The sequence below is a fragment of the Ostrinia furnacalis genome, unplaced genomic scaffold, assembly GCF_004193835.3.
Source record: "Ostrinia furnacalis isolate ACB-3 unplaced genomic scaffold, ASM419383v2 OfSCF5861, whole genome shotgun sequence".
Lineage (NCBI taxonomy): Eukaryota > Metazoa > Arthropoda > Insecta > Lepidoptera > Crambidae > Ostrinia > Ostrinia furnacalis.
The window spans coordinates 606,304-632,498 of record NW_021136100.1 but is presented as its reverse complement, the minus strand read 5'-3'; the positions used below and the strand labels follow the sequence as shown (position 1 = coordinate 632,498).

General features: G+C 38.8%; 3 protein-coding genes across 4 annotated transcripts; all 3 read right to left on the bottom strand.

Annotated features, from left to right (window-relative positions):
* Positions 1-283: 283 nt before the first annotated feature.
* On the bottom strand, positions 284-13,408 carry LOC114361633 (chromosome transmission fidelity protein 8 homolog). 2 transcript variants are annotated; one of them, XM_028316745.1, is made up of 3 exons: positions 1,006-1,142; positions 780-792; positions 284-624 (listed from the first exon to the last, which is right to left on the bottom strand). In XM_028316745.1, exons 2-3 carry the CDS (start codon positions 785-787, stop codon positions 306-308), a joined length of 327 nt encoding a protein of 108 aa, XP_028172546.1. In that variant the 5' UTR covers positions 788-792; positions 1,006-1,142; the 3' UTR covers positions 284-305. The 2 variants fall into 2 exon arrangements, with proteins under 2 accessions (XP_028172546.1, XP_028172543.1); XM_028316742.1 differs by lacking the exons at positions 780-792; positions 1,006-1,142 and adding an exon at positions 13,291-13,408.
* Positions 429-12,413, bottom strand: hay (ATP-dependent DNA helicase hay). Its single transcript, XM_028316738.1, has 17 exons — positions 12,260-12,413; positions 12,070-12,154; positions 11,693-11,840; positions 11,465-11,605; positions 11,144-11,338; positions 10,601-10,761; positions 10,189-10,337; positions 9,777-9,943; positions 8,456-8,626; positions 5,596-5,816; positions 2,816-2,921; positions 2,644-2,721; positions 2,119-2,462; positions 1,868-2,010; positions 1,694-1,777; positions 1,006-1,221; positions 429-624 (listed from the first exon to the last, which is right to left on the bottom strand). The coding sequence occupies exons 2-16, from the start codon at positions 12,125-12,127 to the stop codon at positions 1,039-1,041; spliced, it is 2,349 nt and encodes a 782-aa protein (XP_028172539.1). The 5' UTR covers positions 12,128-12,154; positions 12,260-12,413; the 3' UTR covers positions 429-624; positions 1,006-1,038.
* A 921-nt stretch (positions 13,409-14,329) lies between the features above and the next one.
* LOC114361642 (uncharacterized) lies at positions 14,330-25,840 on the bottom strand. Its single transcript, XM_028316757.1, has 4 exons — positions 25,356-25,840; positions 21,790-21,907; positions 19,930-20,110; positions 14,330-16,168 (listed from the first exon to the last, which is right to left on the bottom strand). Coding segments are annotated over exons 1-4 (537 nt in total). The 5' UTR covers positions 25,357-25,840; the 3' UTR covers positions 14,330-15,931.
* Between the last annotated feature and the right edge of the window lie 355 nt (positions 25,841-26,195).

The following is a 26,195-nucleotide window of genomic DNA, read 5'->3' as shown; positions in this document are numbered from 1 at the left end:
AGCACTTCAGCAGATTTGAGGCGTTAGGTTTCAAGCACTTGTAAGTCTAAGATTTGCTATATTTTACGTGTTTTACAAAGTAAGTATACGGTCAAACTTACATGAATGTAATTTACGTTATTATTTGTGTCAATAAAGGATCACTTGGGAACTTATTTGTTTATATTTAAAATGATAACAATTTATGACCTTTTTGACTAAAGACCATGATACAAATTACCGTGGCATTTATAAGGATTTCTACTATACCTACACAGAAGGGAATATAAAGCAAACAACGATGTTCTGTACACAATTTTAATTAATCATATTTTTTCGGCGACATTAGAAATAATTGGTTTCGGTCTCGATTTGAACAGCAGCTTCTTTTTAACGACGGCCCGGACGCGATACCGGGTGGTGTGGTCATCGGTGACCTTTTCGATGACGGCCATGGGTTGGTCGAGCTTGACCTCCTTGCCGGCCAGCACGTGGTGGCCCAAGACGAGCGACGGCTGGCGGCTGCGCGCCGTGAAGCTCAGGTCGCCCACTAGCGCAGCGCCGCCCGAAGATTCCTTCATTTGGATCAACCCTTGCAATTCTACTATTGCCCACTCCGGCACACCGTTCTCGTTCTCCGTTTTACTGTAACGATAAAACAAAAAATGATTTAAATTGAATATTTAAAACAATAGGGGTGAAGGGAGAGTGATATAAATGTGAAATAAAAAAGGATTCGTGTCGTAAATAATTGTTTATTTTTCTTGCTGGGTAGCTAGGCACTTGTTTGTATTAAGTACCTAGTCATGTAACCTGAAACAAAAGATGATATAAAATGACCGACTATTATTATTTGTTATTCGTATAAAAGACCGCAGACATGATGTTGCGCGTATACATCATTGGTGCTATCTCTTGACTCTTGAGTGTAGATTGAAATGACAAAATGTGGCTGCCCAAAAGATCTTGTTTTTTTGTCAAGGAATTTCCACATCATCTGGCAACTGACAATACCAAATAGCATACCTTATGAAGTCACGTGTGCCGGTTGCCGGGCGCCTAGCAGCGAAATTTCTTGAAGAGCGGGTGCTTGTTGGCGGGCCCGCGCCGGTGCTCCAAGTACAGCGCGTCGTCGGCGCCGGCCAGCGACGACAGGGCGCCGCCGCGTCTCGCCGTCCCTCCCACGCCACCTGGGCCACCCTCGCGCTCGTCCTCGCAGTCGGTCTCGGACGCTGCTAGCACCTAAGGATAATAAAGGATATACGTGAAATCTGGACTTATCTCTTGATATATTCTCACAAAAAGGTAAAATAAATCCGGCTCGAAGGACCATTAAATGTATGTTTTGTAGTGGCCATACATTTACATACATACATTACATAGAGTTGAAGTAAGTTAATGAGCACGTCGAATTGAAATCTAAGTTTATATTACCGTGAAGTATGTATAGTTACAAAGTTACTGTCGCAAATCTTTCCTTGAGTAGTTAGTGTTCGGTAGAACGGTTGTTGACGTACTAAATGATGTAAGTATTATTATGAAAATATAAAATACAAATGTAAGCGTAAAACTAAGTGCAATGTACGATGGCTTGCCCGTACATAATTTATGGTCTTTATAAGCTGTCACAACGCTTTCCCTGTATCTTGTAGCCGAGCTATGAGCAGACTCAACTAAAATCCTACACATCATAATAATATTGACTTTGACTTACTTGTTGCAACAGCATCCCTTGCTCTTCGCGTGATCCATAAAACATATCTGGCTCTTGCTCCATTCCTTTCAATTCTGTAATTACCTGTAAAATTAACCGATTGTTTAAAAGAAACATGAACGACAATTTAGTTAGGTGTATTGGAGATGAAACAATATTTCATAATGTAATTACCTTGTAACTATAACCTTGGTTGACTAAGAACCGCTGTCGCTTACGACTGTACGCCATTTCTAATGTGTCCTGGGATACCAAAGTATAGAAGAAGGCATTATATTCCTCTGCTAAGGCGCCTTTTTTCGCTCTCAAGATTCGACCTGTAATTTATTATTCATGATTTAAATTTCGGACGAAAAAGCTGTAAATTGATATTGAGGAGCTTATCCTACGAAATGCGTACTACGTAAAAGAATACGTGGCCTTACCCAATCTCTGTGCCTCCTGTCGCCGGGACCCGCCGTGCGAAGAGATCTGAATCAGCACGTTTGCCTCGGGCAGATCGAAACTCGTGTCCGCCACTTTACTGACGAATATCGTGTTCACTTTCGGGTTGAATTTGAAGTTTTGCAGGATCTGAATCCGCTCGCTTTGCGACGTAGGCCCGTAGATGTAGGGCTTGTTCATTTTTACCGCGTAATGTCGCAGTGCGAATACGTTGTCGGAAAATACGATGGTTTTGTCGCCGCGCCTCTCGTGGTAGCGGACCAGAAATTGGCAGGCACGGAATTTTGATGGGTTCATGACGTATAGCAACATTTTCTTGTTGATCCTGTGGTACGAGAAGGCAATGATTATAGTATTAAAAGTAATGATCGTTTTGGTCAATTTCTGTAAGCAGTCATTGTTCTGATAAATAAATATGTACTACTCTACTCTCGATCTGCAAGCGATGCGGGACTACTCTTGTTTCATAGCAAAAGTTTACTACTCTATAGGGTATAGACACTCACTTTTGTATGAGGTACTCGCGGTAGAACTCTGGTGTCATAGGACACCACACTTCAGCGCACTGCACACGCGCGATATATCTGTGTAAAACCATATTAATGTTAATTTCAGATCTTTGATATTTTAAAATTTTAAATGCTATTATAATTTATTCAATAAAGTAACTGTTGTTACCCATTAGCCTGCAGCTCCAACCAGTTAGCCTCGTACAACTTCGGTCCGATCAAGAAGTTCAGATCAGCGATTTTGTCGTCTTCACGAAGGAGCGTTGCAGTAAGACCTGTAAATAAAATAACGAGTTGTTATGAGTTTTTATTGCAAATAACTTCGCAATGTATCTATCCATTTATTAATTTACATTGAATGCATACAAGTATGGGATCGAATCTAGCTCTTTCTTCGAAAAAATACACGATAACTCAAACCCAAAATTTTCCTTACTTTTCTAAGGTTGAATTTTGGGACAGTATGTAAATAGTATCACATCTCATGAGTTAGTACTATCACAATCATCTTTAAATCAGTAGCCCAACTTCCCTGTGGGGTCACAAGACCATTCCGCTCACAGCTCGTGGGAGGAGCAGTTGCCCACTACGTAGAGTAGTGGGCAACTGCCAGTGTGTGTGATACAGAATAATAATAAGTACTACGTACAGAAGATTAACTTCGTGAAGGTAATTAAAAAAATGTATGCTCAATGTCATTAACAATATGGTGTAATTTAGCCTGACTCAAGAATCAAGCACCATTTTGTTGACAAACGTCAGTAATCGGCACTGCGCCGAAGTTATAGGGCTGACTTCGGTAAAACGATGTGACGTGAGGTGCCAAACTGCGGAAAATGGCGGAGGAAATACATGAAATAGCATGAATTATCATGAATAATATTAACTACTTATTTACCTCTCAGTGTCTTGAGGCAACTTAAAAAAGTACATTCTGTGTTTTTATTATTATTTAGGCAGTTAAATACTGCACAGTATTTTGTACATCATTTTCTTTATTTTCTTCCATCATACACAAGAATACGCGTGCGTGAGTCAATGTTCGCTCGTATGTGAGGCCTTGTCGAATAGTATCCTGTAGGTGGGCCATCGTGCGTGTTTTGTTTTCGATGTAAACTCGCGGAGATGAACAGGCCTGGTGATACTGAATAAACATGTTTTCTTTCTTTACTTACCGAGCTTGGCGTGCGAGTGCACGATGGTGAGCACGCGGCGGAACATCTTGGCGGGGATGGTGTGCACCTCGTCCAGCACCACCAGCCCCCACTCTTGCGCCTGCAGCCACTTCATGGTCTGTTCCGCTTCCCAAGAACGCCTCTGGCCGTGCGTGATCATGGAATACGTGGTGATTAGAATGCCCGCGCCCATTGGCTTGTCTTTCGCTTCTGATGTGAACCTGGGGCAGAATTTTTCGATTTAAGGCCTATTCAAACCTGAGCGATATTCGCTGCTGCTGTGGGTAGAAGTACATACCACGCGGGTTTCGCTCAGGTATTTAGTATCAAGTACCGCGGCAATACCGCTTAGGTCTGAACAGTATTATTACCGCATACCCACTGGGTTTTCTCTGCCGCAGACGGTAGCGAGTACCGCTTAGGTCTGAATAGGCCTTAAAGGTGACTGGGCTACTAAGGGNGGCTTGTACGAAAACGCTACAATATCGGTCCGCCTCCAGGATCAGAATTCGAAACTTATCCAGTTGCAGCGAGGAGTGAGACAGGGAGATGTCATATCTCCGAAACTGTTCACCACCGCCCTGGAAGATGTTTTCAAGCTTCTGGACTGGAGCGGATTCGGCATAAATATCAACGGCGAGTATATCACCCACCTTCGTTTCGCGGACGATATCGTAGTCATAGCTGAGACCGTGGAGGACCTAAACACAATGCTCGATGGCCTCAGTAGAGCCTCTCAACAAGTGGGTCTTAAAATGAACATCATCATCATCATCATCATCAACAGCCCTTTACAGTCCACTGCTGGACTATGAGCCTCCTCCACTATAGTGGAGGGTTTTGCCATAATCTCCACGCTTGGCAGGCGTGGCAAAATGAACATGGACAAGACAAAATGCGTGGCCTGGATGCGAGCGGCGCAGGACCGGTCTTTGTGGAAATCCTTGGGGGAGGCCTTTGTCCAGCAGTGGACGTCTTTCGGCTGAAACGAAACAACAAATAAAAATGTAAAATAATATTTATTTTAAGAATTTACAATTCTGCGTTCTCACTATCGGCGCTAACGCACAACTGCCGCGCGATCAGAATGGCGTATGACGCAGCGGGTGGAGGGGGTTTGTTTTGCTAGAGTGACGTATTACTTGCTGTACACAAAACAAGACTCTATTCTAATGATGTTAGTAAGATTTTCGCTATTAGATGATACGTTTGAAATGCAGTAACTATTTTATAACTACTCACGTCAGTTCGGCTCATTTGCTGTATGTTCGACATCGTAAGATTTTAGGGCGGCTGAAATGCTGTATCTCCTTAAAAATCAATGTTCGACTCAGAAAAAGAGTGCTGTAACTGTTTAACATACTAGTAGTGTGGTCGTATCTATTTTATTTTCGAAAGTTGCGTTTTTTTGACCAGTTACAGCAATTGGTCAAGTAAATTGTAAAAAAACTGGAAAAAATTCTATGACGTATCTATATTTTTTTTCATCGTAGAAAGACGATACATACACCATTCGACGCGGCTTTTTTTTCTTAATACAATACAATTAAAAGTCATTTTAGCCAATTTTTGAGATACGACATTTCCGCTTTCTGCCGTCGATATACCCATTTACCTAACACCCTGTAGATACGGTTACGGATATAGGAATAATATTATACCGGTTACGGTTACGAATATTTCTTTATTTCGGATATCCGAAAGTTTCGGTTACGGTTACGGATATCCATAACGTAAACTCACACTACGCTCCTGCCAGTTGCCCACCACCTACCGAGTTTGGCGTGCGAGTGCACGATGGTGAGCACACGGCGAAACATCTTGGCGGGGATGGTGTGCACCTCGTCCAGCACCACCAGTCCCCACTCCTGGGCCTGCAGCCATTTCATGGTCTGTTCCGCTTCCCAGGAACGCCGCTGGCCGTGCGTGATCATGGAATACGTGGTGATTAGAATGCCCGCGCCCATCGGCTTGTCCTTCGCTTCTGATGTGAACCTGGGGCAGAATTTTTCGATTTAAGGCCTATTCAAACCTGTGGGTCTAGACAAAGTGCAAATTATAATCGCAAACCAGTCGAAAAGCCCCTTTTTTGTATGGAGTTTTGACGGATTCGATTTTCGATTCGATCAAAAAGTGCGTTTTGTCTAGGAGGGCTGAGCGATATTCGCTGCAGCTGTGGGTAGAGGTACATACCACGCGGGTTTCGCTCAGGTATTTAGTATCAAGTACCGCGGCAATACCGCTTAGGTCTGAACAGTATTATTACCACATACCCACTGGGTTTTCTCTGCCGCAGACGGTAGCGAATACCGCATAGGTCTGAATAGGCCTTAAAGGTTACGAAATAAACAGGCCTTTTTTAGTGAGTATGGGAGGGTCATATTCAAGGCTTGGGAACGATTTTGATAAAGTAAGTACGATTCATAGTCACGTAGCACAGATCGAATTCAAGAAAGTTTCACCTTCTTTTGGGTTACGCTTGTAGTTTCTCACTAAAAAGTGACCTTCAAAACGCAAGTAAACTAACTCTTAGCATGATAATGCCAGTTCTAACGTATCTGAGTCAGTGCCCGAGGTATGTTAGCAATACGGGAGGGTGTTTTTGTGACGTCAAACGTCAGCAAAACTGCTTAATAGACTTGTATGCTCTGTTACGTCATATGTCACCCCTCCCGTACCGCTCCCATACCTCAGGCACCGACTAAGTTATGCGCAAAATCTGTAGTTGTGTACAATAAGAAAAAGAAAAGGAGAAAAAAGACAAGATAGACTCTTGTCTAGACTCTGATAGACGTTGCGGGTCCAATGACAGTTTAACTTTCCCCCGGGACAAACGTGACCTTCATTGGTTGGGTTTTTGTGGCGGTCAAGCTGTAGATCCTGGCTACACAGGAGTTGCAGTGTGGGAACGAGAGGTGGGAATAGTCCCGTAAGATAGACTCTCAGATAAAAGTATCTGATGCCCGTTTTCACCATCAATCCCTCTTTATGTGACCCCTATGGTAACAAATAACAAGAATTTTGTTTACATAGGAGTCACTTAAAAATAAGGGATTGATGGTGAAAATGGGCATGAGTCTATCTTGCCCCTTTTCTCCTCTTCTGGAAGTTTCTCTCTCTCACCAGGCCTGTTCATCTCCGCGAGTTTACATCGAAAACAAAACACGCACGATGGCCCACCTACAGGATACTATTCGACAAGGCCTCACATACGAGCGAACATTGACTCACGCACGCGTATTCTTGTATATGATGGAAGAAAATAAAGAAAATGGTGTGCAGTATTTAACAGCCTATATAATAATAAAAACACAGAATGTACTTTTTTAAGTATCCTCAAGACACTGAGAGGTAAATAAGTAGTTAATATTATTCATGATAATTCATGCTAAATCATGTATTTCCTCCGCCATTTTCCGCAGTTTGGCACCTCACGTCACATCATTTTACCGAAGTCAGCCCTATAGCTTCGGCNGAAATTTTGACTTTGACTTTGAAATAAACAGGCCTTTTTTAGTGAGTATGGAGGGTCATATTCAAGGCTTAGGGACGATTTTGATAAAGTAAGAATGCTTCATAGTCACGTAGCACAGATCGAATTCAAGAAAGTTTCACTTTTTTTTGGGTTACGCTTGTAGTTTGTCACCAAAAGTAACTTTCAAAACGCAAGTAAACTAACTCTTAGCATGATAGTGCCAGTTCTAACGCATCTGAGTCAGTGCCCGAGGTATGTTAGCGATACGGGAGGGTGTTTTTGTGACGTCAAACGTCAGCAAAACTGCTTATAGACTTGTATGCTCTGTTACGTCATATGTCACCCCTCCCACGGCGCTCCCATACCTCAGGCACCGACTAAGTTATGCGTAAAATCTGTAGTTGTGTACAATAAGAAAAAGAAAAGGAGAAAAGAGACAAGATAGACTCTCAGATAAAAGTACCTGATGCCCATTTTCACCATCAATCCCTAATCTTTATGTGACCCCTATGGTAACAAATAACAAGAATTTTGTTTACATAGGAGTCACTTAAAAATCATAATAAAAAAAAACTTTTTTAAAAACAAGCTTTATTCGAAAGCTTGTATCGCGCATGGAATTTATTCCTCTTTTTTTCTGTTTGCGCTACAAGCTTTCGAATTTCTTTGAACTTAGCATACAATTATTTTTTTCGTTTTAGTACAACTGCATTTCAGGATAAAGCTTGTTTTTAAAAAGTTTTTTTTATTATGATTTTATTTTTACACTTTTTAGTTGTAACTATCTCAATATCTGGGCCTGGTCATCATTTAGCATAAAAGTGCTCGGGAAGTCGAATTCAACGAACCCAAACTCGATAAGTTTCCGCCGTTTCGTTTAGGAGTTCCTATGGCCACCTCCTGACTCCATCATCAGACCAGCTCAATGGTACCATAATATTGCATTGTCATCGTACTTACATAAGTATACCAAATTTCAGCTCAATCGGTTGAGGAGAACTGGTCTTAAATTCAGTTGCAAGATTTGTCCCACACATACTAACAAGTGAAGTCAATATAAAGCTTGTAAAAAGCTTGTAAAAATAAGGGATTGATGGTGAAAATGGGCATGAGTCTATTTTGCCGCTTTTCTCCTCTTCTGGAAGTTTCTCTCTCTCACCTGCAGATCATGCTGTCATCGGCCGTGGACCAGCACTTGAACTGCTGCTTCCACTGCTCCACCGACACGCCGGAGTTGCACAGCACGAGCGCGCGCTTGCGCACCGTGCACACCGCCGTCACGCCCACCAGCGACTTGCCCGCGCCGCACGGCAGCACGATCACGCCCGACCTGTGGACAATACCCAGCGGCTTTGGTTTATACTGTACTAGCGGCCGCCGGCGACTTCGTACGCGTGGATCCCGTTTTACCCCCTTCCCGCTGTTCTGTTGAAAATTTTCCTGAATTTTCTTTGCTATAAACCTTACGGAGCCCGAGACCTTTCCAACGAATGCAAAACCGTGGAAATCGGTTCGTGCGTTCTGGAGTTATAGCGTCAGGGAGGAAAACCGGACTTATTTTTATATAGTAGACTAGACTTTTGCCCGCAGCTGTGAAATTTAGTTTGTCACAGATCGTCATAAATTATAGCATATATGTTAATCTGGGTTATAAACAATAATACTGTAAAGTTTCATCAAAATCCTTTCAGTAGTTTTTGCGTGAAAGAGTAAAAAACATCCTGACATCCAAACTTTCACATTTATTATATTAGTAGGAAGTAGGACTGAATAAACAATTTATTTTTATCCACAACGAGGAAGCTCTTGGCCTGTATCTCACCTGATGGTAAATGACGATCAGGCCGAAGGTGGAAGCGAGCTTCACCCGGAATCCTCAACCACGGAGGAACTGGCTATCTTACCTCTAACTGCCGGAACACCACAATGCTGTTAACATTGTTGTTATGGCGACAGACTTAGGTAATACCACGGAAAAAAAAGGACTGAATAAACTATCTATCGTCGTTGACGAGTGAAACCTCGGGAGTACCGAAACGATTTTTTTAGGAGACAAAAAACCGTTTCCTGGACATTTTTGTAATAACCCTGTTCCCGGTTTTTGATGTTTATTACAAAGGAAAATTCGATTATAGGCGAGCTCGAAAAGTGTCACTCGTTAACGACGCTCTATAAAAGCGAAAGGTTACAGACTGATTCACTCGTCATGAAATCTCAGAAACTACAAGTGCTAGGTCTCTGCATGGGGGTTTCTTTTAGAACGTAGAATCGACGAACTAAGACGGAATTTTGCAAAATTCCACCCCTAAAGGTTCTGTACTTCTCGCGCGATCTATTCAGCGTTTTTACATCCTAATGCAGCTCTATCCATTTTTTAAATGTGTTGAAAATTCTCTTGAGCAAATTATTTACCACTTATTTTACCAAGTTACATTTATTTATCACTGTAAAAAGTTTAGAGAAAATGTATATTTATTTACCTTGCTCTACCGTTGCCAAACATTTTCCTCAAACTCTTCTCTTGGTAGGGACGAAGCACAGCTGTCGGTTTCAGATCAATATTGATATCCGGATTTACAGAATCATTACGAAAATCGTATTCTGCTAGTAACGGATGTTCCAGTTCAATACATCTTTTTTGTATTACCTGAAGCAAGTTAAATATAATATGTGAATCGTCGCATAATACGTTACGCTCACGTTGCGTCATACTCATATTACCCATTGTTACGAAATTGTATAAAAACGTGTGTGTCGCCTCATGATAGCTATTTGAAAATTTCGTCAATGTTACTTGAGCAAGTCCAAAATTGTAACAAACCAATTTCATAAGTGCCAAAATACTGGTTAAAATTGAATAAAATACTTTTGATTTTGATTGACCATACTTACCTCAATTTTGTCAGGATCTACTTCAAAAGCGACTGCTGTGTTTGCTACAATGTCAGTGGTTTCATCATCATCGTCGTCTTTGTCGAGCTGTTGATAAAACTGGCTGATGTCATCTGGTACAGTACCATTTGCGGCTGGTTTGTCATCAGCTGTATCATAACAAACATTTATAATAAAAAATTAATTATACTATAACTATACAATAAGAAAATGACTTATTGCTTCAGAAAATGGCTATTATAATTTCTTATCACATTTAACTTCTGAGTTTTTGTTATCATTTTGTTTGTATGCAGACATGTACTAATAAGTACAACATGAGCTCTAATGATTGACTCAGTGAAGTCAAACCTAACTTACAACACAAACACTGCCAATTTTATAGTTATTCATTGAAGGTTAAACTTAATACCTGGCTTAGCAGCACCGGGTACAGCGGCCGTTGCTGTTTTGTTGGGTAGTGCAGACGCTAGAAAATCTTCATCACCATCCCTGCGTAACCTACACTGTTGTATCACAGGGTCTTTGAGCAACTTCTGTAACACTTCAACATGTTTGCTCTCAACTAGATACCTGAAATAAAATAAAACATTAGCTTATTTCTGAAATATTATGAATAATTTTCCCAATTGAATTCTCAATAGAATAGAGGTAAAAAAATATTAGCCATAGACAATAAATAAAGTTACAAAATAAAATCTGCATTCTAATCTTATCTAATCTGTAGTTTATTTATGATGAGACTGAATGACATTATGATATTTATAATACACTAGCTGACCCGGCGAACTTCGTACCGCCTTAGCGTAGAGATTTTCTTAATATTTTTTTCCGTAAGAACCATCCTTGGACTTCCACAAACATTTAAAAAAAAGAATTATCGAAATCGGTTCAGCCGTTCACACGTGATGCCGTGACAACGCGAAACGGGTTTCATTTTTATATATATAGATACCTGTTGTGTTTAAGAACCAGCTTCACTTTCCCATAAGATAATGTACAAAGTTGGATAAATTCTATGATTCCAGCAGGCACCGTGCACTTGCTGAGCCTTTGCAGGTACTCTACAATGTCACCGGTCTGTAACCCTACAGACACAGCTGCATACAGACTGTAAGCTGTCAATTTGTATTCATGAATGTGTTGAGGCCTGAAACATTGTAATCAAAATGGGTGAATTACTTGCTGCAAGTGTTTCTGTGTAGTGTAAAAGAAAGAAAGTGTTTAGACTAGAAAGTAGGCAAATAGATACAAATTTCCTTAACTAATTTATTACCTGCAAACTGGTTCTGCTATTGCAATCAGAAAGTCATGTGCATGTTTGTAAACTGGAGAAAATGCTTCAAGAAATATGTGACCGTTTGGTGCCACCCATAAGGGACGACTTGCATTATCTGGCTTCAATTCCATTTGGTTCCTAATAAAAAATAAATATTTTGTCATTTAGGACTCATTGTGGTAATTTTTTAATAATCGGTATGTAAAAATCTCAAATGTAATGAACCTGTAATCTTTTGCTCCAAATTCATCATCAGGAACTTGGTCGTTCTTTTCAGCATCCTGCATAGCAGCTCCGGGCACTCCAACATTCTCAGTATTTTCATCATCCACCAGGTCTATAGTCATATCTTCTTCCACTTTCTTTTTCTTACCTAAAACGTAATAATTTTCATTATGCTTGATTTAGTAAATGTACAGTGTTTTCATTTGGATGCTAAAGAATGGGGCTTGTAGTGCATGTGAAAATAGGTATTGCATAATTTTTCACTGGTTATACTGATACATGTATAACATAGATAATATGATACAGGTAGACATAATTATTATGATTAGAATGCAATCTACATCCAGTTTATTTTGCATTTCTATAGAACAACTTACCTGATCTGTCACTTCCAGGTTTAGAGTCATACTTTTTGAATTTCTTAGGAGGTCCCATTTTCGATGATACAACGTGCAAATAATCCTAAAACATTTTTTATGCATAAAATCTAAGCTAATAACTATGAGAATACAAGCAAAATAAAGTGTTTTGATAAATATTGCAATAGCTATTTTAATTCGTACTTACCTTGGGAAAGTATATAAATGTTACTCTCCGGATTATAATTTTATATTTAACTCATATGTTGTGTCTGGTAGGAGTTAAATATAATTTATTAATTTTTTATTACGAGACGAACATTCGCAACAAAATTCCAACGAAAATTGACATTAGACAACTCACAAGAGTCACAAGTTCACAACTGTCTGTCAATGTCAATCTCTAATCTGTGATGTCAATGAAGGTACTGTATTTTTTTTTAACTTTCAACCTCTTCTAGTGATGTGTGTAGTCATTTTATTCATCTTCTTTTATTAATGGCGATGAACTTGTTTTTATTATTATTAAAACATTCGCATTATAAGTTGAGATCAATCTGATTCTAGTTAATAATCTTTAGAAAAGTCTATTCACAAACATAAACGACTTGTATAAGTTGTCTGAAGGACTTCTTTTTTCCTATGGATTTTTTTAGTTAAGGTTCGGCCAAACCAACGCGTATGCAGGCTGCATACACACGTTGGTTTGGCCAAACCTTTAGTACGAAAAATTAGTTAATAACTAAATCCAATATTCGCAATGAAGTCCGTGTGATATTTTAATAAAGCGCCGCATCTTTTTCGTTCGTTCGTTTTCAGCCAAATGACGTCCACTGCTGGACAAAGGCCTCCCCCAAGGTTTTCCACAATGAACGGTCCTGCGCTGCAATGAAGGTCGCGGGAAGAGCCTGGATGCCGCATCTTTACTGAATGAAATTCGAGGGAAATGGGGGGAACTTAGCTGTCTGTATTGCATAATGCCTTTGCCGACAAAAATAAAATTAAGCAATTTTGGGATTAAATAGCTAAAAAAAGTGCAAAAATTAAATTATTTAACATACAATACCGGAAGCCTAGTAAGTAGATAATCTTTTTGTGTTAATTTATAATTTGTTGACACTAATCAAGCTATGTTCGAAAAATTTAAGACAAAACCATGACAAAACCGCTTTTGGCGCTCTACAATTTAATTTCGTTTGTATCTTTGAAAAATTATAAAAATATTCAAATCATACTTACCAGTCGACATATATTTGCATTGTAAAATGTATTAATTGTAGCACAATGTAAATAATTATCTATTGGGGCCTAACAACAACAATAACATAACCTCAATCTGCCTCAATCAAACGACAATTTTTTTAATCTGACCACAGACAATTTATTTAGAAAATAGTGAGGTCTCAATCACAAACCGATATCGGTATACTCGAAAGAATCGTAAAAATATACAGGATGTTTCAAAAACAATGTATAATCCTTTTATTAGAGTTAGACATTTTTATTGAATGAAATAAGAAAACATCACATTCCATCAAGAAGTTCGTGATATCACGTTTTTGCTGAAACTTGGGAGCACAGTCAACATAAATAATGTGCAAACCACACGAACACCCCTACTAGGGCCGGACTTTTTCTGATTTTGATTAAATTTAATAAAAAGGGTCCCCATGATCTAGTGACCTTTTTTACATGGGGGCCACAACCAACTTGGAATTTGGGTACAGGGCTCGTCTAAGGCACGCTATGATACTGCACACGAAGTTAGAAAAGTTATTGAGGTACTTATTCCTCGAAGCGGACCTATGTTTATTATAATGAATAAAACCGATATGACGAGGACAGATTCGTATCGTATTCATCCTCAACTGAAAATCTAATCTAGCCCTGTATAGTTCCAAAATACTGGACTGTCCTGTCGATGACAATGACAGTGGGGCGCCACCGTCAATACCGGATCGCTGGTTCAGATTTTTACCATGTTGGAAACCATATAGTTGAACGATGGTAGCGCCCCCCTGTCATTGAGTTTGGCGGGACAGTTCAGCGTGGGTCATCTATAGACCATTCACTTCATATTCTTCTTTTTTAATTTTGAAATTAGATTAACAGGTTAAAAAATATTTAAGTAGGTAAGGTAATTGTTCGGGAATTCGGGATTGATGAGGTAAGGATAAAAATATTAAAGCATAGTAAAATAAAGCAAGTCACTGATATAACATTATAAAACTAGAAAAAAATATTTTTATACAGGTTATTAGGACAAATGAAAAACATATTCATTATTGGTAGGTCATAATTTAATGCAGTTTTTTTTATTATTAATCATTTGCTTCTGCGTTTACTTATTTATATGACAAATGGAATATTGTTTGATTCTAGATTATAAATCTATTCTGTGATACTACTTTAAACAACTTTTATATTTTTATTAGCATTTTGTACAAGAACTGCTTTTTCTACATCATTGTCTCATAAAAGAGGCAGACAATAATTATTAGACACTATTACGGACACATTAACCACAACTCAATTTGAATTTGACACGAGAATTATGATACAGGATAGCGTAGCTTCGAAATTAAATGGGACACATGACACATAAAAATAAACACAAAATCATACATTTTTACAGCTTTATGACACTTTGTAGACAAAATAATATTGATAATAAACAATGAATGGCGTAGTTCAGTCCTATTGAGCATGAATGGCCGCGCGGCCAAGGCTGCCTGCGCTCCATCGACTCATTGACATGCGATGCATTTTAGATATGCAGACAACCTTGCATTTATTCATTTTCGGCAACAAATACCTTGCACATACATTTATTATATACATTTATTATTTATTACAGGGAAATTATATTTTTATATTTATTTGTATGTTCAAGGCATGTTACGTTTATTTATGCCCAGAAGCGGCTAGTAATGACAATTTAAATAATCCTTCAACGTTTTTTGGATCACACATATTCTGCATTTTTAACTATTTTATTAGGATTTTATAACTTACTGTAAAATTATTATTAATTAAGTAATGCAGAATATGTATGCTAACATAAATTACAATAAATACTTGCTTAATTTAAAACTAAGTCAACCAATATTTTAAAATTTAAACAATGTCTATTCCCTAATGAGATTTCTATATAATTGCATTTTAATATCATTCACTAGTTGCTGTTTATTGTCGACGACAATACACCGGAGAACACACAAGTGAGTTGAGGCGCGAACGAGAAAGACTACTATTGCGGGCGGAAAGCAGCGTGTACAGTAATCAGAACTGAGAATATTTCAACATAAATATGGAATGTAGTAAACACTCAATCGAAAAGACCCTCGGATTCTGGCATTCGGCCATCATTAATCTAATATTTACAATAAAATAGCACTATGCTCTGTAAATTAATATTCCTCGCTTTCACCGTACTGATATGCATTCTTTCACATACATATTATAATCGTAAACAAATATAAAAGTTGTTTAAACACAGATTCGGAGCTGCCGGGTAGAAATAAAGTTCAAAACGGGTCACATAAACATGAAACCGTACACCGCGAGACCGGCGCTCGCGTCCGACCTCTCACAATATACAACATCATCGAAGGTTACAATCGAAAGTTTCATTAAATATTATATACTTTAATTGTTTCTATTTGAATTAATTTTACCTAAGACAACGTTACCTCGACTCCGACTCGGCGCTAATTACTCAGTCTTGGTTCCGCGCGTCACATCGCACTCGCGGCGGCGCGTCCGGCGGCGGCGGCGGCGGCGGCGGCGGCGGGCGGCGGGCGGCGAGGCTACAATACTCCGGCCGAGCGCTCGCGGCCCGACAATGGAATGTAAGCGTGATATGGTGCGGGCGGCGGCGTCAGGCGTCGGGCGGCGCGCGCGGGCGGCGCGGCACCATGACGCAGGGCGGCGGGCCCGCGCCGCCCGCGCCCGGCCGCGCGCCCATGCGCCCCCACCAGCGCGTCGCCTTCTGCAGCAGCCCGTCCTTCTTGCCCGCGCGCCGCGCCGCGCCCGCGCCGTCGCCCGCCCACTCCGGCACGTCGCTCACGCACTTGTTCGGCGGCGGCTGGAAGCTGCTTCTCGTCAGCTCGGCTTGCTGGGGACATAGACACCTCAGTCAGTGGGGCTCCGACGTTCGGTTTGGACTCGAATGGGAAAAGGCTGATTGCGAACCCCTGCTGAACCTTGTTTCAGACGTGGCACTGATACGCATAGCTTGCACGCAGTGGCCTGTTCTTATATTTAACTGTTTACACGACACAAAGCCTCAGTCAGAATCACCCCACAAAAAACTACAAATTCTTGAATTAATAAATACATCCTATGTAACATCCGACAAAATTGTAGAAAAGAATTCGAGATAGGGGTTCGAGATAGGTACTATAATAATCCGTGCATGCCATTCTATTTAAAAAGAATACCCATAATAAGTTGTGAAAATGACAGTATACGCTTATGCTGCCTTGTCTAGGTACTAAAATTGCAAGGGCACAGACCCATAAAACGAACTAGATTGAGCTATAACATCTTTTCTAAACATATTGCACATGACACGTAACAACATACTTTCCGGCTTTTTTGTAAAAACCCTGAACAGCACAGAAATACATTATGCTGTGTTGCGCGTGACTGATTTCAAATGGAAAGTGCAGCAATCACTTAGTAAGTAATGGCTACCTAACCTACTTCAAAGTGGCCCGTGTATGGACGTAACGTGTGTTGTGGGTGGCAACACTGGGTTGCACATGTATCAAGCGTACCGANCCATGACGCAGGGCGGCGGGCCCGCGCCGCCCGCGCCCGGCCGCGCGCCCATGCGCCCCCACCAGCGCGTCGCCTTCTGCAGCAGCCCGTCCTTCTTGCCCGCGCGCCGCGCCGCGCCCGCGCCGTCGCCCGCCCACTCCGGCACGTCGCTCACGCACTTGTTCGGCGGCGGCTGGAAGCTGCTTCTCGTCAGCTCGGCTTGCTGGGGACATAGACACCTCCGTCAGTAGGGCTCCGACGTTCGGTTTGGACTCGAATGGGAGTAATAGTTCCACCAACCAAATGATCCCTCTCCCAAGGACCGGTACTCGGATACGAACTATACCCCTAGTGTAATTACTTGCAAACTGTAATAATTTATAAGTAGCTTGTAAGTACACACTCATGAACATGTACCATTAATTAGACGAATAAAAATAATTCTATTCTATTCTATTCGAATGGGAGTAGGCTGATTGCGAACCCCTGCTGAACCTTGTTTCAGACGTGGCACTGATACGCATAGCTTGCACGCAGTGGCCTGCTCTTATACTTATTTAAAACTGTTTACACGACACAAAGCCTCAGTCAGAATCACCCCACAAAAAACTACAAATTCTTGAATTAATAAATACATCCTATGTAACATCCGACAAAATTGTAGAAAAGAATTCGAGATAGGGGTTCGAGATAGGTACTATAATAATCCGTGCATGCCATTCTATTTAAAAAGAATACCCATAATAAGTTGTGAAAATGACAGTATACGCTTATGCTGCCTTGTCTAGGTACTAAAATTGCAAGGGCGCAGACCCATAAAACGAACTAGATTGAGCTATAATATTTTCTAAACATATTGCACATGATACGTAACAACATACTTTCCGGATTTTTTGTAAAAACCCTGAACAGCACAAAAATACATTATGCTGTGTTGCGCGTGACTGATTTCAAATGGAAAGTGCAGCAATCACTTAGTAAGTAATGGCTACCTAACCTACTTCAAAGTGGCCCGTGTATGGACGTAACGTGAAACATGCATTGCATGCAAACTGAGTAGGTATCAGGGAATGTAAGTCAAACCTAGCGGGAAATATAATAATTAGGGTTTCTGATTTCTCGACTTATATTTTTTCTCGAGTTTCGAGAATTCTCGAGGCCAAAGTCTCGAGTTTTCTCGAGTCTCGAGTCTTTTAATGAAAACTGCTGAAATCGGTTGAAATTTAATAAAAACACAGGTTTTTTTAATTTAATATACCTACTTTTATGCACAACAATCAATATTAGAATTTAGTACCACTTATTTGGTAAGGAAAGAAACGAAAAATAAAATCTTCTTTCATAATTAATATTTACTAATAATCATAACAAAAGTCATAAAGTCTCGTGTACTTTAAGGATAAATAACAATAAAAATCTGAAGCTACAATTGAATCACTTGTTTTCTAAAGAACACAAGTCCAAATAGCAAAATTACGATAAATAGTTTTTTTTATGAACAAAAAAAACTTTTGAAGAAATTTTTAAATTTCTTACAGATAACGACTTGAATAAACTTTACGAGGAGGCACGAGTACCTAACCTAAGGTCTGTTAGGTAAGGTAACTATCTAGTTAACAAGTTTTTCAGTCTTTACATCAGGCAGAGTTAAAAATACATAATAATATAATTATCATACTCGTTGGTGAACATTATTATTACTTAGTTTCGATTAAGATCATTACTTGCAAATCAAATCAGTTAAAAAAGGAAAGACTAGGCCAGTCTTAAAGCAACGTTGACCTATTAAATAATTAAAAACTTACTTTTGTCTAAGAAAATAGGCTTTCAAGAATATTAAAGCTTCAAAATCGAAACTCGAGAATTCTCGAGCTCCGGTAATTTTTTTCTCGTCTCGAATGAAGCCAAATTTCTCGAGTTTTCTCGAGTTCGAGAAATCTCGAGCAGAAACCCTAATAATAATACAGGACTTATTTATTCTAATTCTTTATTAGTGTGTAGGCCCTTTTCAGGGCAGTATAGCTAGAATGATTGTCGAAAGGCGCTACCAACCGCTGGAGTAAAAACTAAGTATACACGTGATAAGGGACTAGTTCAAACGGGAGCACACTTGATAAGAGGCTAATTCAAACGGCTACCTACCTGATAAGGAACTGGCAAGTATACATGTGCGTCTTGTTTTTATTACAAAAATTAAGGTAGCTTTGTTATTATATCTTTCTAATATGCATTATGCATGATGCGCCAGTCTTACCTATAATGTACAATTTCTAATCATAACTTGTTTGGACTCAGTTGACGGTAGGTACATTTGAAGACAAGTGAATGGCACCGCATTGATAGAGTCGAAAGACAAACTCTAGAAAAATGAAAATGGTTATCCCATTTGGATAAATTGATAGAAAGTGAATATACCTACTACTGATTGGTGCTGGTGAATTCTGTAGCTTTTGTGTTACGCGATATATGATGAGTCAGCAATTTTAAAAGCTACTTGAGTTGTTACGTTGCCTACTTAATACTATACTTTTCCCCCAATAAACGTCGAACATTGAAGTGGATAGACAGATAGTGGATTTAAAGAGCACCTTACGTCAACAAGTAATAAACTACCGTGACGAGCCGCCCAGTGATATTTTATACGGAAATCGCATTTGTAACTGAGCAGAGACCAAAACAAAATAAATTTTATAAAAACGTGCATCTGGTGGTCAGAGGGGGACGCTCAGCAATGGAAGTAAAAAGCAAGCAAGGGAAAAAAGATATGGTATATCAAAACAAATACATGTTGCTTATTGTTATTATGGTCCACAAAACTCTGGAGTCTTCGAAACTAGTTGAAGTGAGTTAGTTACTTTAGTTCGTCTGAAGATTCCAGATGTTTATAGTCGAAACCCTCCCCAGCTATCTTATGATGACTACTAAGACGCTTCTCTGTTATCATCTCTCCTTGAGCAAAGATTTAGCGATAGCCAAATATTTATCTGTTGAAACCCTGATAAGGCACAAATTCGCTTGCACTTAATCTTAGCTCAACTAGAGATTATGCGTAGCATTCTGCGGGGGTTCGATTATTCATTTTCGAAGAATGGGTGTTGTTTGTCACATTCTCACCTGATAAGGGACTCGTAACTGTAAATGCGCGTCTTGTCCGTACTCGCCGTCGGGCAGCTGTATGCTGGGCGGCAGGCCGAGCCTCTCTGCCGCGGCGGCGGACCGCGCGCGCGTTTCTTGTTCCACCATCTCCTGGATCCGTCCCACCATCGCTTGCAGTCTTTGCTGCTTCTCCCATTCCCTGAAATCCACAACGGAAAATCATAAATCATCTTTTATTATACACAATCTCGCTGTTCTATGCGGAAAATTAGTACCTATGAAACGTGCAGTGGAGCGTTCAAGCATTGTATTGGGCGTGCACTATCGCGTGAAATAGGTACCTGCTGGTTTTCGCTGGGTATACTTATGGGGAAAACGAGGACATATCCGACGAAGAACTAATTAAAGTCAAGAATGGTCGTTCGTAGACGAAACAGTAACGAATACGGATTAGATTTTCCTTAAAAATTTCAAATAATACAGAGCTGTATAATCAATCGTTTTTGTTTGATCATCTACCAATAAAAAATCATCCTGTATAACTTAACAAAACAGAATCGTGGAAAGGAAAGCGGTAATATTGTTTTTATATAAATTAGATTTGTACTTGATTACTTAATATTGTTTTTATAATATAAATTAGATTTCTACTTGTCGATTACCTAATAGATAGATAAGTAATCTGATTGAGGCCATACTTATGCCGTAGATTATCAGCCAGACTATGTACCTAACTACAATCTAACTCGTACGATGCTACTTAATTAAAAAGAGAAGCATGAACTGATAAAAATATTGTTTTGATTTTGAAATTACGTACATTTAGGAAACCTGCCGGTTGTATTGTTATTGTTGTTCTAACAGCGAGAGTTGATGCTTATTGGGTATGGTAAACGTCTATTTTTAAAAATCGCGAGTTACATTAATGTTTATAGTTTCACGTGTGTCACTCATTAACGGATGTTTGCTTATAACGTGCACATATCAGTAAATATAACTGCGTTTATCTGTTGTTTAGTGCCAGTGAAACAGTCTTGCATAACGCTTCAGTATTCCAAAGGTTAGAAAATGTTCGATTCAGAGGTTCAGGGTCCGATAAACAAGGACACAATATTATTGTGTATTCTTCCCAGTTCGATTAAAACATTTCATCAACCTGATTTTCCGAAAACAATATGATTCCGTAATGTGCTTCGAATAGCCATGTATAATATTTTAATATCGGCTCGATCGAGCCTGTTATACGAGTTGGTTCTAAGCCTGACACCAGGGTTTGTTGAAAGTTCAGTTTAACAACCTTCACCATTGAAAAAAAAAGGAGTGAGCTGTGGTCATTACAGGGATTTTTTTATTGAAGCCTGGGAAGAGGATTGACTAATGTATTTTTGCGCCTGGCCAAATTAGAAGCACAGTTAGTATGACCATGATAAGTACCTACACGCGTCGACCAGAATGATCTAGCTAAGGAGATTATGATTAGATTATTATTGTTTTACAGTCGACAGCACATCAGACTATACCTACATTTAATTTCATTGCAGAATTTATTTTTTTCAAGTGCATGATGCGACTAGCTTGATGCGCTGTCACGCGTACTTTTGTTTACAGAAATAGAAGCTAAATAGGATAAGGCAGGATAGACTTTTCCAGCTTTCTGAAGGTGGCAGACCGTAGCACGTAACGAAGGTGATACTGAGGTGGGTATTCTTGGAAAAAGCCAGGAGGATATGCATGCATGAACGGCAATTAATCGAGAAGCAGAAATTAATAAAGCATAATTATTAGTCGTGCACATGCAGTGAGATTAGCCAGTTTAGCGGAAGCGGTGTCTGTTAATAGTGCAGCAGAAGCGAGTTGGAGATTGAGATAGGTACTTACAATGTGGAATGGTGATGTCTGTGATCGTGCCGTAGGCGCGGTCCCCCCGGCGCGCCCAGCCGCTCCATGCCCGCGCACCCCGGCACTTGAACCGAGAGCATCTGCAAATCACAACACACTGCTCTCACTTATGTGGTCCTCATCAACACCAACATTACACTACTGCATCCAGAACAAAAAATTAACAGCCTATCCTGTAAATTTAACGATAACGCCTATGGCGAGTGCATAGCAGCTGAGGGCTGTGTTTGCAAATATTTGAAATTAAATAGCAAAGTGTCTGGTGTAAGAAATGTTCTCAGTCTTAGACCTAATTCAATATGAGCTGTGGGTATTCGTTGCATCTTTTAGTTCCGTAATTATTGAATTCGAATTAGGATAAGTATAAAGATTTTTGAACAGGTCAGGTACTATGGATATGGATTTCGAAGATGACTGTATAGGACTGTTTTTTGTGAAGTTGTCTGGGGATCCAGCAATGATGAACATTACAGAGTGGAGCTATTGCTTAGCATTTATATGTATCTACAGAAAAGGCTTTTTTATGCTTTAAAGCTTTCCCTTTATGAATCTCATCTCAAGACAACTTATTTACTGGTGAAATAATAATAATGCTTATTTGATGAATTGAGAAAGAAAGGTAACTAGACAAACGCTGGCCTTGAACTTTGGAGCCAAAATATACCAAAAGCTATAAAATAGATGTAGGTACTTCGTACATAAGTCCTATTATTATTCATTAACGATAAGTGAAGTAGGTCCTTTCCCTCGTCTTTTATGGGAAAGTTATGGATTAACATGATTCTTATACGCATATTATTACTTTTGCCTACCTATGTATTATTAAATAATTACTATTCAATGTTAAGTAACATCTTCACTCGGAAACACCTTTTACAGTTCTGTTTAAAGTCGTCAATTAGCGAAACATTATTCATTCAAATCCAGCCCATAACCTTGGGTAGGAATGGGCATGGTTTGAATATTCAGTTATTAATGCCCGTTTTCACCATCCATTCCTAATTTTTAAGTGACCCCTATAGTAAGAAATAACAGGAATTTTGTTTACATAGGGTTCACTTAAAAATTAGGGATTGATGGTGAAAACGGGCATAAGTGTGTCTAATATTATAATAACATTATTAAATTGTATAAAGCCCTAAGTGTGGCATAATTAGAACCTAACTGTAGTAAGAATATTTGAATTTTGATGCCCATCTTTAATTTACAAAGTTGAAGAGTTTGTTTGGTTGATTGCACTAATTTCGTAAACTACTGGTCCGATGTGAAAAAGTATTTTTGTGTTGGATAGCCCATTTATTGAGGAAGGCTACAGGCTATTATTATAAACCATCACGCTACAGCTTGTTAAATAATTATGTTTAAGAAAAAATAAATACATATAAAAATAATGATATTTTACATAATACATAATGCTAGTTTTAAAAAACAATAGGAGATTCTAAAACCTGTCTTAAGTTGAACACGTAGGTATATACCTACAAAGTGCTGAGTTAGTAAAGTATTACTAGTTCCTTTTAAATGCTGGGATAAAATTGTATTTTTTTCTTTAATTTCTTCTTTCTATCGCGCGCGTCCCCGGTTTGAAAACCAGGATAAAGACTATCCTATATTTTTCTCCTACACAACTAATATACCTAAACCTTTCTCATGAATCACTCTATCTATTGGTGAAAACTGCATGAGAATCCGTTCAGTAGTTTTTGAGTTTATCGCGAACAGACAGACGCGGAGGAGGACTTAGTTTTAAACATTAAAATATGTAGTGAAATTCTAAAAAACACAGGTACTGTCTGCTTTATTTTGATTTATTATATTTTAGTCCAAAGATGTAGCTAGCTAGATAGTTCCATGTCTACAAAATGAAAGGTTATTTATTTTGTAAAGTACCTACATATTATAATCTTGATTATGGCTCCACCCTTATCAAATGTATGTACTTTATATTAATTTATTAAAGCTATGAGTTGGATTTATAACTTGATTTTTTAAGTAAATTGAATTTGTGAATGTTGAGTGAATGAGTACCGTACATAAATGGATAAATATCTTTCAAATTAAAACTATTTGAAATAAGATTATTTATAAGAAACAAGGTTAAGTAAATGAATTTGCATTGTATATTAATTATTGTATAATTTGTTACGTGAATAATGAAATTTCATAGGCAAGCAAGTTTTTTTTTGTTTTATATTACCATACCAATGCAATGATAAAGAAATATATAATTAATTATCACTGTTTCTTACTAGAAACATTAGAAACTTGCTGTATCATACTGTAAAGACGTAAACAAATAATAAAAANTAAAAAACTATCTGCCTACTACGAGCTACCAACTGCAAACAAGTCTGAAAATATATTATCAGTATTTAGCTCTCTCACACTTGTGCATAAACAACATTATGTTAAGATGTTATGTTACAGATACCTACTGTTCGGTCTGGTGCAACAGCAAAACTAATCTTTAATATTTGTTTATTAAAATTTCATGATTTTATCACAATATAATTTTTAGTCACTTACTAGATTCCAATTGTTTATGGTTTTTTATAATTAAAATGAAAAAATAAATATTAGGTTCCAATAATGGTCCATACCGGAGCATAATGGGAGAGAGTATGTTAGGATTTTAATATTTAATATAATAAAACTTTCTTAATAGTCCAAATATTATCAGTTATAAGATCTAGCTAGGCACATAGTTATTTTTCACATTTTTAAAACCTGATTTTCTCACTCCATAACAATTAATTTATGAAAAATTAATGAGCTTTTATTTTAAAACATGCCAATTATTGATATAAATAACATTTATTACCACTAACTGTTTTTCCTACCATTTAACTTAGGATTCTAAAATAAAAATTTTCCAGCAAGAAATCACAGAACGGAGGCTAGTTTTTTCAAATTAAGAAATATGTAATATTGAAATTTGAATACATTTATTTTTGGTTTTAAGAAGACACTAATTGCCTAATGTCATGTTTTACTTATAAAACATTATTTTGTATTTGTGAATAAATTATTAAGTACCATTTTCTTTTAGCAACTTCACTAGTTCGAAAAAATAATATTGTGATGCATACAGAGACATTAGTAATTTTGTTTGTAACAAATAAATTACATCTTTATGTATTAAAATAAATGTTTGCAGACTTGTGGTCACTATACCGAGTTGGCATGTCACGATTGTGATATGGGCGAGAGGTGATTACGGAACTGTCTGTCATGAAAATTTATTTAAATTCACACAAACAACGTCTGGGTGTGACGTTGCTATCGGCGCGCCTCTTATCACTTGGCACGCTCCCGCCGTCTCGGCCGTCCGAGCTGCTTTGGGCCTCACTTGCCTTGCCTTCTTTACTACAAACATTCTTATTCCTCTGCACAATTTTTGCAAGTTTCTCGTGTTTGGGTTACCTATCACTATCACACGACACGGCGTGTATTTTGATTGGATGTGTATGCCACACATGTCAGAATCACTTGATATGTTTACAAAGAAAAATTACAACACTTTCTTTGATAAAGTTTCTACTTACTATTTGAATCAGTGTCGTCCACAATTTTTGTAGGTTTTCCACCTATTGATGACAGTTAGTGATGCTTGTGTCAATGAATCCGATGACACCTCAATCGAGACACTAGAAACTGGTTGATCACTCGATATTGCGGGGCTGGATAGTTAATCCACACTATCACTGTTTTTTGCTATTTTCCCGAAGCTTAGAATATTTAAACAAAACAATCACAGAGCACTGTACGGCGAATACAACACCAGTAAAGCGTATTTACAATAATTATCTAGGTTTTATTCACTAATAAATAAAAATATGTTTTCCAATGCAACAACACTATAAAAATAAATTATTTGTAAAATAAGAATAACATAGAAATTCCACTATCGCGTATTTTGTGATAGAGTTGCTTAACTCTTTTCATATTGGCAGGAAAACGCCTGCCATCGAGCGAGTCTTGTTGTTCAATGACGCGGACGCGGCGCGGTGTTCGCAGTCGCGTAGCGGGGAGATCGGCGGGCGGGCGGTGCACCGGCTGCCCCGATGTCGCCGCACACTACAACCGTGGCGTGTATCGTCACTCAATACATATAAACAATCTGTCTAGCTACGCTTGTGTGCTCAATCGGTACTTCGATCCAGTAGGTACGATGATACGATGCGGTGAGTAAGTGTGAGTTATGCAAGATGATAGTGAGCGTAGCGCAAGTGTATCTACACATGAGAAGGCACACATGTGAAATAAGCTCGATTGCTGCCACCGTCGTCGGCGTTATAATATGTATGCGCACCTATAATTGTAATAGTGAGCGATGACGCGTTTGTCGGCTCGTGAGACGAGACGGTTGGCATTGCTCAATGATC